We start from the raw sequence: 12,410 nt of genomic DNA, 5'->3' as shown, positions 1-12,410 counted from the left end.
TAATTTGGATGGTGAAAGTCCAATTAATTTCCAAGGTACAATATCCTTTAGAAACAGGGTAGTTCACATGGGTGATTCACCGCGTTGGGCAAATTAGTGTGCACACTTTTTGTTTTTTGCAGCACAGGTATCCTGCTCATAGGGGTAGTAGCAGTCACAGTTTGAGCACAGGACTTCTGTCACACAGAATGCAGTGACAGTGTCCGTCCTGTACTTTTAAAACAGATCTTACCGCTCTGTAGCGTTGGCTGGTATCGGCAATGATGAATTAGTGCAACTGCACTGTAGCGCCTGCCTGCTTGTGCCTCTCGGCTGGCTCAGCTGTTAGGTGAGAGCGCACAGCCGGTTGTTTGCATTTGGCCGGTGCCGTCTCTTTGCCGCAGTAGATGTTACCTCCGGGTTACGCTCTGCCACAGCGAATCTCTTGGAGTCAGGGGTCGGCGGCTGGAAACGGAGGTTTCTCCGGTTATGTAAGGCAGCAGTGGGCAGGTACCTTCAGCAGGGGATCTGGATACTCTGTAGGACGCGTTTCGCCGCGCACTGGGCGGCTTTATCAGTGACAGTGCAGTTGCACTAATTCATCATTGCCGATACCAGCCAACGCTACAGAGCGGTAAGATCTGTTTTAAAAGTACAGGACGGACACTGTCACTGCATTCTGTGTGACAGAAGTCCTGTGCTCAAACTGTGACTGCTACTACCCCTATGAGCAGGATACCTGTGCTGCAAAAAACAAAAAGTGTGCACACTAATTTGCCCAACGCGGTGAATCACCCATGTGAACTACCCTGTTTCTAAAGGATATTGTACCTTGGAAATTAATTGGACTTTCACCATCCAAATTAATCCCCCTTTTTTCTACCATAAGGGGTTAGATTGTCTAATGCTTATTTCTATAGCACCGTAGTGACACCTTGGTTTTAATTGTAATATTGTATGTATTGTTGTGGTTTATGTTTTTTAATAAATTGTGTATTCCTTGTCGTACCCAAGCGCCCTACGTTCTTTTGTTGTTCTTGTATATTTTAGAGGCTAGCAATCCTCTAACGTGGTGGCTGCAGGGGGACAAGTTACACCCCCTTTGTCCCGAGCGCCAAAGACTACTCCCTGGGTTCTAGTACATTTGAAAAGATCCACAGGTGGAGCTAATTACAGCACTTGTGACTCTGTGTGGAGACCTGCAAAACATGCACTGTTGGGGGTACTTGAGGACCAGGGTTGGGAACCACTGCGCTAGCAGAATTCCCCAAGATTGCTTATGTGTGAACTCTTAATGTCATTATCCCTGTGGAGTTTAAATTCTGCATTGAACATAATGCAACATGTCCACAAGTTAATGTGCCTTTACCAACCGAAACACGGAACGAAAGGAGGTTGAGGTCAATGCACGAAAAGAGAATCATAACCATTTGCTGTGTGATCATCATAGCAGATGTTTTGATAAGAAATTGCAATAAGGACTATTTATGCACATCTAATTTTTACTGTTAAGGTATCCATACACTAGGCCGGGATGTCCAAACTATGGCCCTCCAGCTATTGAGAAACTACAAGTCCCATCATGCCTTGCTACAGTTTTGCTATTAGGGAATGCTAAAACTATGGCAAGGCATGCTGGGATGTGTAGTTTTACAACAGCTGGAAGGCCACAGTTTGGACAAGCCTGCACTAGGCTTTGGCCACGCATTTTGGCCACTTTTTAGGCGAATGCGGCTATCAATCGCATAAAAAACTACCAAACTGCATGTTTTTTGCCAACATATTTGATGCTCTGTGCGTTCCCGTGCGCATTGTACCGGAGATTGTGGCTGCAGGAGCAATCTGCATAACTGCAGCCAAGTCAGGAAGCAATATATATTTAATGCAAAATTACCTCATACGATATATTACATGCAATCCTGCTACCCTGGGAGGTCCTGGGCAGCTCAGGAGGGGATCCTGGGCAACTTCTCCGAGGAAGGAAGTCGCCTAGTGTATGGGCAGCTTTAAACGTACCTGCACATCTATAGCCGAAAAATATTATGAGGGAAATGGCTTGTCATAGCAATTTCTGGCCGTGAATTCATATTATCAGAATTTACTATGGCCGATATACGGCCATTCCTATTCTGACAGGCGTATTCGTATTCCTGTTCTGGATTTCGAATGCCTACACTATTGTAAGAATACGACTAGGAACCACCATTCAGTCGAATGGTGATTTCTAATTTACTAACCAGCCATGTGTAAAAGATAAATAAATAAAAACCTGATGGGATTCAGGCCGGGCAAGGTTAATTCTGGAAGGGGGGATCCTTCATTGGGGGCCCCCACTGCCCCAGGGTTCCTGCCTGGCCTGATCAGCCACAGGATGAACTAATATAAATAGTGTCCCCCAGCTGTGGCATTACTCTGCTGGTTTTCAAAATACTCCTGTTGCCCTCCATATTTTGAGAACCAGGGCCGGACCAAGAGCCCAGTGCTGGTTTCAGAAATTCAGGGGGACCCCAACTTGTTTTCCCTCTGAATTTCTGGCACTAGGACTGGCTCTTTGAGCCCGGGGCTGGTAATTGCCGGGCGAGGGGACCGCATACCAGGTTTATTTAAAAAAAATTTTAACAGTGCAGCCTGCACGGATCTGACTGATCCATGCAGGCTGCTGATTCGTATTTGGCAGCCGTATTTATGGCCACCAAATACGAATTGATTAAACTATGTCTGTCTACGCCATCGGAAAATACAAATTCCGTAAATAGGGCAGATAAGTAAATCTGCCCTGTTTACAGATTGTATTTTCTTGAAAATACAGCCGATGCCAGTTGTATGCAGTCGTACCCCAGCATTGGCCAAATTTCTATTTCTTAGTAAATTTCCCCTTAAGTGTTTTAAAATTCTACAGTTTGCCCCGCAGTGTCACTTACAGGCAGGCAAAAGCAGGAGCCAACGCTGTGGTGATCAGGAGCTGGACGGAGCGGCGGTAAGGAGACAGGCTGTGTGGCAAGCAGGAGGCCGTGCGGTGGTTGATAGGTAGGCTGCACAGAGTGACCCCTGACCTCATGTCACACTGCTCACTGCCGCAGAGCCAGGTTCATGAGCAGCCGGGCAGAGTCTGAGAGGGTCATCCCAGAATCCCTGCGTTTTTAGGGCCGAATCCCGTGATCCCACCGATCCAGATATTGGCTACCCTAACTATTGGGGCCTACACACACAGCGATTGTGTTATCGCTGGTAGAAGAATGCGCAGGGACCGTAAATATCGTCAACGCCTGTGTTCTCTCACTGGAGAACACTGGCGCTGATGTGTGTGTAGGCCCTATATGAGGAGATGCAGAGTAGTGTAAAAGTTGTTCATAGCATACAATCTGCTTCTATTGGTTGCTATAGGCAACTACACCATTCTCTACACTGCTCGATACATCTCTGATATAGTACAAGGCTAAATAAGTACGATGATAAATACATATTGGTACATGAATGGAAAAAACTGGTCCAAATACTACTAGTCCAAATCACACATTCCCGAAACAGTAAGAAAATGCACAAAATATTTTCTAGAAAAAAAACTGGTTTATTTCTTAGAGAAGAGACTTTGTTCCATAGGAATACTGTACAGTAAAAGGATACAACACAGCAAAAGATAGGGGGCTGCTGCCCTAGAATTACAAATAAAGGTTATAGCTGTCCAGACAATCATATTGCTAAACCAGTTAATGATCGCCTATTCCAGACGATGGTCATTGTAATTATATGGTCATATACACTATGGTCTGGTGTTTTAATTAATAAATAACGAGAAATGTTTGAGCTTTTCCACTGTAAACTGTTTCTTCTACTTTAAACAAACCGTGTAGCATATCCGATACAAACATTGGAATGTGATGCACATTAGCAGTGATAAACGTGGCGCTAGATTTACATGTAGGAGGTGATGGAATGCTGCACTCCTCAGTTACCTGAACATGGAACCACAGGGGCGCACACAAACTCAATTAAATATATTGTTTGAAGTGCTACACTAGAGTGAGTGAATATATAACAGCACATACAGTAGCCAGGTTTCCAGCTATACTGCTTGTAGTCTGTCCACACAAGACCTTGGGAAAGGTACATGCAGTAACTCCGGTATGGATTCATTACAGTGTTGGTGTAGGAACTTAACATGAAACTGTCTCTATAAAAGTGGCTTATGGGCTTCAACACAAAAAAGGTTTGCTCTCAAGCTGGCCATACACTAGTCTGATTTAACCACTTTTCACCCGATTCCACAGATTGCGCAGAGAAAATCGGGTGAAATTATTTGACATCCGATCCAATGCACGGTCGGATCTGCTGCCCGTCCGACCTCCGACATGGACTCTCTCCCAGCACCAGGGAACAGGGTCCCACGGGATACATTACATGTCAAAGGACCACATACGGGCGGCTCAAAGGGGGGGGAATGGCTGGCCATACTCTGCTGCGAGAAGTCGCAGTAGTGTATGGCCACCTTCAGATCCCTACAAATCCTCCACTAACATCGCTGAATATGCCAGATTAACAAGTCCCCCTGTTTCCATAACACAATAGAAGAGACAATCTGCGCTGATATGGCGTATGTTAAGGTGCCCATACACTAGTACGATTTGGGCCGATTTCACCGGATCTCGACGGCTCCTGCCGTGAAATCGTCCCAAATCGGATGTTTTTGCTGCCCCCCTCGGGTTTGATGAGCGGTCCAGTGCGCATCGGACCTGAGCTTACTACCCATCCGACCTCCGACTCAGCCCTTGTCCTGGTGGCGGGGAGTAGGTTTGGAGGCGATACATCGCATGTGAAAGGACTTCATGCGATCCTGCTGCCCGGAAAAGTCCCCGGTGGCTCAGGAAAGGGGGGGGGGTCGGATGGCCCATACACTGCTGGAACACATTGCAGTAGTGTATGGTTACCTTTACTGTGAATGGAAAGGCTGCATTATTGTCAATGAATGCAGCAAATAATCACATCCACCAGTTGCAGAATTCCCTGAAAAGTGCTGCAAGTCAGGTAGTCGACAATGACATGTCAATATTGTGTTGACACTTGCATTACACTTAGGGTTTCGGGAAGGTATAGACATTAAAAACAGTGTCAACATGCTAAATGTCATAATACTCATGTCAATTTAAAACATTGAACCTGGCAGAAAAAAAAAACTCACGTTGATCGCAAATATATGCAAACTTTAGTAAAAAAAAAAAACGGAACCCACAATGATTCCAACTTTGATTTGTGTCTCCTGTCTAAATATCATATTCACTCAATCATCACCTAACATAGTAAATGCAGATATAACCTTTTACTTTCCTCTCCATAAACAAGCATAGAATATGGGTGAAACAAGCAAAAAAAGTTACTGACGCACATGTAAAAAGAGGAAAATATTCACCTACGTTAAGAAATATAATTCCCTTGGCCCTGAAGAAAATCCTGTATTTATTACTGACAGTCTATACATTTATAATGCAGATATTTAACTTAGGAATAGAAGGGAAAACAATTGGAGCGGTACTTATAGTAGAAGTCTATGTCATCTTAGTTATGTTAAATCCTCTATCGTCTGACGGCTCCAGTGTTATACATATTTACGGTTTCACTCTCACGAAAACGTGTAAGATGGTATTTAGTTTAAACATACAAATACACCCCCCCCCCCCCCCAAAAAAAAAAGCTATAAAAGGAAGCACCATTCTATCTGCACGCTCTACGTTGAGGAGTACAAGGTTAGGAATTCAATGGGTTTCTACCGATATATAAATCTACATATGTGCATTATTTAAAAGGATTGGACTTCTCTACTGGAAGCAAGTGCTAAATAGTTAAATTGTGTTTTTTGGTCCGTACTCTTTTCTATAGCATATACAGGTTGAGTATCCCGTATCCGAATATCCGTTATCCGAATTATTCCGAAAACCATACATTCCAGAAAGTGAAATGTTTTTATTTTTTTTTGCTAAAAACTCACTGGGGACATTTGACACAGCACCGCTGAGGACATAATATGTAACTGGCACTATATATGTACAATAAAATGATTGCTTGGCATTCAAAATCAATATCTGAGATAGTACACAAATTTTGTTTCATGTTTTGAAACCTTGTTTTTTTGAACAAATAAAATATATTTGTGTGCATTTTATGTGGTTGATGTGCTTATACAGCATAAATGCAAGATACTTCAAAATACATCATTGAAATATTAAAATATTCCGAAATACGGAATAATCCGTTATCCAAAATTCTCCTGGTCCCGAGCATTTTGCATAAGGGATACTCAACCTGTAATAATAAGCTTCTCTTTCACTTAACCCAAAAACGAGAATGGACCAATAGAATATGTAATAAAGCTATGCATCCCGCAATCAGGTAAATAAGTGGATGACTGCTTTCCAGTGTGGCCTGTCGACCTTTCTCATTTCATATGTTTTGAAAGCATGTGACTCTGCAAAGTGCTGTGTTCTGCGAAACACATGTTACAAACGTCACACTGGTAAGGTCTCTCTCCGGTATGGCTCTGCTGATGACGAGCCAGCTCCCCGGCATCCCGAAACCTTCGCTGACATATTTGGCACTGGAAAGGTTTTCCACCGAAATGGGTGTACTTGTGACGCGTGAGGTGCGAAGTCCTTTTAAAAGCTTTGCCGCAGATCTTGCACACGTGAGGCTTCTGCTGGGAATGGGCAATGCTGTGCCTCTGGAGGTAGGAAAGATACTCAAATATCCGAAAGCACACTGGACATTTATAGACCTTTCGAGGAGCGAGCGATTTTGAGGCAGCATCATGCGCGGTGTCCGAGCTGTACTCACTGGTCGGGTTGCTTAATTTCGTAGATTTAGGCTCTTCTATAAACACAGTGTAAGGCAGCCCTTGGCTATCGATAAGGAGCAATCTCCTAAATGTGGAGTTTCCCATGGGCTTGTCTTTCTGCTTCGCAACCGTAAATTCCCCTTTTGTTTTATCAGCTAGTGAATTTCTACATAGATCTCTTTGTATTCGATTTACTGCAGCCCTATATGCCACAGTTTTGCCACTGTCAGGGTGGGCAAATGCACCACTTCCAGTAGGTAGGTCCTTGTAAGGTAAGCGATGCTGGTCAAACATTTTCTGGTGCGCTCTGTCCATTGTGCGGGCTGAGGATTCTTGATCGCTCATTTTATTTTTTTTCCATGGTCCACTTGTCTCGCCGTGGTGCGGCACATTATTGTGCGCCATAATCCTTTTATGGGAATGATTAAATGGAATTCCAAGATAACGGTTAGAGTCATCACAGTGTACTTCGTCATTACCTTGTAAAGGGGTTGCATTTATTAGTCTAGGTTTTCCCCCAGGGAATTTAGTCCTGTTGTACAGGACTGAGACTGAATCTTTGGCATCGGTGCAAGCGACAGCATTTACCTTGACAGCTTCCCTGAAAATCTGGGAATTTGTCTTTTCTCTTTGTGGAATAAAAGTGCGGCTAGCATCTCTTATTAGAACGGGTGATCTTTTCACTTCCGCCCCAAAATTTGACTTTAAGTTGCGTGTATCTCTGCTGTACGCAGTAAGTGATACATTTTCTCTGTAGTGCGTCTGATTTGGTGCTGATCCAGCCCATTTGTTTACGGAATATTTATTGATCGTATTTGCTCGGCGTTCCTCAGAAAACGCTCTTTTCGCTTCAGCTGGTTCAGCTGACGTGGGGTAATGACTGTAGCTGGATTTTCTGTTGGCATGTATGTATCGGGCTTCTAGCTTTGCAGACTCTTCGTTCCTCAACACATTGGCTGTCCTCTTCACAAATCGCTCTGTCGTTAAGTACTTGCCATGAAATGCCTGTAAGGTTTTGCGTGCGGTCGTGTCACTTCGCTGATTCAGAAATTTAAAGTTGGTTGCTGCCATTTTCCAGCTTTCTGGATCCATTCACAAAAATGGGGCAAATTAGAATTGAATGGATCAGAGAATTCAGTGCACCTACAAGACAACATGGTACCATGAATAAACAACAACTGTATATTGTGTGCTATATATTATAATTTTAGTACTGCTGCAAACCTACAGCTTACAGATGACATTTCTAACATTTTGGAGAGTGAAAGTACCCATCTGGTATGGTTATTTTATTACAATTATAGCAATGAGTCAGGTCTCTGCAAGATCAAAAAACCTGAATACAAGCGGATTTTACTATTTTTTTTTTCAACAATAGACAAAATAATAATAAATAAAATTAATGATGTTTGCACATCATCATCATCTTTATAAATAAAGGAAAAAGTGTGCATAACCTAGTGTTCATTCTAGCACGCGCCATCTTTAAAAAACCCATGCAGTTCCTGTTCCCTGACTGGGGTGTCGCTGTCCGCTGTGGTGTTTCTAGCACAGGTCTGGTCTGCATATCACCACCCATATACAGACCACACTGTGCTAGAAGCACTACAGCAGACAGCGACACCCCAGGCAGCGAAGAGGAACTGCATGGGTTTTTAAAGCTGGCGAGTACAAGAATGAACACTGTAACCTTTAACCTTGAATACCCTGACTATGTGGGGTACTCTAAACTTCAAAACATTAATCCAAAATGCAACTGTAATGTAATGATTAATGTGATCAATAAAAGCGATACTCATTTATAAAGAGATCAGAAGGCATTTTTAAATAAATAGCAAGCTACACAATATATATGACAACAAGCAGGAGGGGGTGTCGGGGTACTGGTGAGGGCTCGGCGGGGTGTGCATGGCCCCTGGGCCACCTGTTGCCCTTCACTGCCATTGACTGGCTATGTATATTGTATCAAAAGTTATAATTATTGCATACAACATGCCATATGACAGAAAACAATGTAAACACACACCTACAATGTTGTTCCTTTCAAGCTGCCAAGTCTCAACTAAATAACAGAAACAAGATACACATCTCAGTGTGCGTGTGTGTGCGTGTGTGTGTTTGTGTGTGTATATTTGCTGTCACCCTGCCTGAGCCACAGTATGCAAGCTGCAGAGTAACCTATGATTACAGCCTGAGCCCTGCAGCCAGTGCATATTATCAGTATGGCTGAGCCCAGGAGACACAGCATGCATACACCATGCACAGCACAGGAGGGATGGGGCAGAAGTTGCAGGGTCTAGTTTGCTGTTGTGTAGGGTATGGTAAGCCGTGTTCTCACCACCATGCCCAGTCTCCCTGTATAGCAGGGGCTGTGCTGCGGGCGCAGGTGGCTGCAGATGGTCGCCCCTTACCTGGGATCCACCTCCTCCTGCCTCTCTCCCGGGTGGCTGCTGTGGGTGAGAGGAGGTTTGGGGGAAGGAAGGGGGGAGTGTGTGATCCCAAGTAGGAAGAGAAGTGTGCTACAGTGGAATATGTCCTACTGGAAACAGAAGCCTAGTGAAAACAAGATTGTTACTGTATGGTTCCCCCTATGTGTCTGGCTGCAGCAACTGCCCCCATCTACACACACAGTGCTTGTGTATTGCTGTATATAGGGTTCCACCTATGTGTCTGGCTGCAGCACCTGCTCCCAGAGATACACAGCACACACAGTGCCTTTGTAATGCTCTGTCTATAGGGTTCCAGCTATGTGCCTGGCAGCAGCTCCTCCTTCCAGCTACACACACAGTGCCTGTGTAATGCTGTTTATAGGGTTCCACCTATGTGCCTCGCTGCAGCTGCCAGCAACTGCCCCCAGCTACACACAGTGCTTGTGTATTGCTATATGTAGGGTTTCACCTATGTGCCTGGCTGCAGCACCTGCTCCTAGCTACACAACACACACAGTGCCTGTGTAATGCTGTATATATGGTTCCACCTATGTGCCTGGCTGCAGTAACTGCTCCCAGATACACAGCACACACAGTGCCTGTGTAATGCTCTAAAGGGTTCCAGCTATCTGCCTGGCAGCAGCTCTTTCTCCCAGCTACACACACAGTGCCTGCACAATGCTGTATATAGGGTTCCCCCTACCTACGGGGTGCCGGTTGGGGTCCCGACGTCAGGATCCCGACTGTCAAAACACCTGCTATTTTCCCTCGTGGGGGTTCACGACCCCCAAAGAGAGAGAATAGAAGGCGAGCGTAACAAGCCTGCAAGGGGCTTAGTTGCGCTCACCATGCTGTCTGAGTCCAGACAGTCGGGATCCCGACTGTCGAACCCCTGTACCACCCCCCCCCCCCCCCCCTATGTGCCCAGCTGCATCACCTGCTCCCAGCTACACACACAGGGGGTTATTTTGGTTCACTCTTTCTGACAAATTCCTTCTTAGATGGACAAAACCATGTGCACTGCAGGGGGGGCAGATGTAACCTGTGCAGAGAGAATTAGATTTGGGTGTTATCTTGTTTTTGTGCAGGGAAAATACGGACTGCTTTATTTTACATTGCAATATAGATCTCACTTTGAAGTAAAACCCCACCCAAATCTAATTCTCTCTGCACAAGTAAAATCTGCCCCACCTGCAGTGCACATGGTTTTTTCCATCTAAAAAGGAATTTGTCAGAAAGAGTGAACCAAAATAACCCCCACAGTGCCTGTGTAATGCTGTATATAGGGTTCCCCCTAGGTGCCTGGCTGCAGCAACTGCCCCCAACTACACACACAGTGCCTGTTTTTATAGGGTTCCCCCCAGCGCTATTTTTCGGGCGGAACGCTGTTCCTGAAGTTCTGTTGAAAAATGACCTCACCAGGAACGGCGTTCCGGAAGTTCAAATCAGTGCAGCACAAATCTCTTTGTCTCCGCGGCGGCTGGGTGGATGGACTTCCTGCAACCCGCCCCTTGGCCTCTGACTCCATGGATGCACGCACATGACGTCAGTGTGCAGTGCGCATCCATGGTGACTCCCGCCCGCAGTGCATCCATGGTGACTCCCGACACCCACGCTGAGACATGCTATCCCGCACGTCCGTCTGACTGACCAGGGACGGGCACTCTCCCACCCGCCTGTCTGACCTGGGACACGTGCTCTCCCTCCTGCCTGACCTGGGAAGCGCGCTCTTCCTCCACCTGCCTGCCTGAGCCTGTTGAACATCTTTCACTGGATTCTGATCCCTGCAATTGTCTGGTACATGAGAGAAAGTTAAACCATTATAATTCAATTTTATTTTTTTCTCACTGCTGTTGCTGTCTGAAATATCTGAGTGTGGCATATGTATAATGGGCATCTTGGTGTGGGCCATATGAATAATGGGCATCTCTATATGGGCCATATGTATAATGGGCATCTCTATGTGGGCCATATGTATAATGGGCAACTCTGTGTGGGCCATATGAATAATGGGCATCTTGGTGTGGGCCATATGAATAATGGGCATCTTGGTGTGGGCCTTATGTATAATGGGCATCTCGGTGTGGGCCTTATGTATAATGGGCATCTCAGTGTGGGCCTTATGTATAATGGGCATCTCGGTGTGGGCCTTATGTATAATGTGCATCTCTGTGTGTGGCATATGTATAATGGACATCTCGGTGTGGACCTTATGTATAATGGGCATCTTTGTGTGTGGCATATGTATAATGAGCATCGCTGTGTGTGGCATATGGATAATGGGCATCTTGGTGTGTGGCATATGTATAATTAATGTCACGGTGTGGCATATGTATAATGAACATCACGGTGTGCGACATATGTATAATGGGCATCACGAACTGCACTATTGGGGTCATATGTGTATCACGCCCCCATTTTCATTGGCCAAGCCTTATGTGGCATGTGGCCACACCCATTTTTTTGGCGCGCGCACACAGTACCACTGTGTATTTTATTAGACTTGCACCACTGGCTGGGGGCATTGTTTATCTAAACTAACTTGGGGTATCGGGGGCGTTGTGTAACTGGCACTGCTGGTAGCATGTGTATATATGGCATTACTGGTGGCATTGTGTATATATGGCAGTGCTGAGGGCATTATGTGCTAAAAAAAAGTTTATGCATGAATTGATACACCGCCCCTTTGGTAGCTCCACCCACATCACTGCCCACTTCTGCCCCGCCCACAGTTCCTGAACCTATTTTCCTACAAAATAGCACTGGTTCTCCTTATGTGCCTGGCTGCAGCAACTTCTCCCAGCTACACACACACACAGTGCCTGTGTATTGCTGTATATAGGGTTCCCTCTATGTGCCTGGCCGCAGCAACTGCCCCCAGGTACACACACAGTGCCTGTACAATGCTGCATGCTGTATATATGGTTCCTTCCTTCTATGTCCCTGGTTGGAGCTCCTGCCCTCAGCTACACAGAGAGTGCCTGTGCAATGATGTATATTTTGTTTCACACGAACGCATACTTGCCTACCTGATCCTCTCCATATGGTAGAAAAAGCTCTGTTCCTGGACTTCCCTGGTAATGTATGATTGCCTTCACCTGTGGTGAGCTAGTTAATTGATAAGAAAGGTGTTTCACCAATATAATCATACATTACCAGGGAAGTCCAGGAACAGAGCA

At 45.3% G+C, this 12,410-nt stretch overlaps 1 protein-coding gene across 1 annotated transcript; it reads right to left on the bottom strand.

Moving 5' to 3' along the window:
• Positions 1-5,189: 5,189 nt before the first annotated feature.
• LOC146042476 (uncharacterized) lies at positions 5,190-9,357 on the bottom strand. Its single transcript, XM_083162469.1, has 2 exons — positions 9,214-9,357; positions 5,190-7,945 (listed from the first exon to the last, which is right to left on the bottom strand). Exon 2 carries the CDS (start codon positions 7,892-7,894, stop codon positions 6,407-6,409), a length of 1,488 nt encoding a protein of 495 aa, XP_083018595.1. The 5' UTR covers positions 7,895-7,945; positions 9,214-9,357; the 3' UTR covers positions 5,190-6,406.
• Between the last annotated feature and the right edge of the window lie 3,053 nt (positions 9,358-12,410).

This window comes from Crinia signifera, chromosome 19 (genome assembly GCF_055691185.1).
Source record: "Crinia signifera chromosome 19, ASM5569118v1, whole genome shotgun sequence".
Lineage (NCBI taxonomy): Eukaryota > Metazoa > Chordata > Amphibia > Anura > Myobatrachidae > Crinia > Crinia signifera.
Note: the sequence above shows the minus strand (reverse complement) of the source record. Positions and strands in the feature narration are given on the sequence as shown.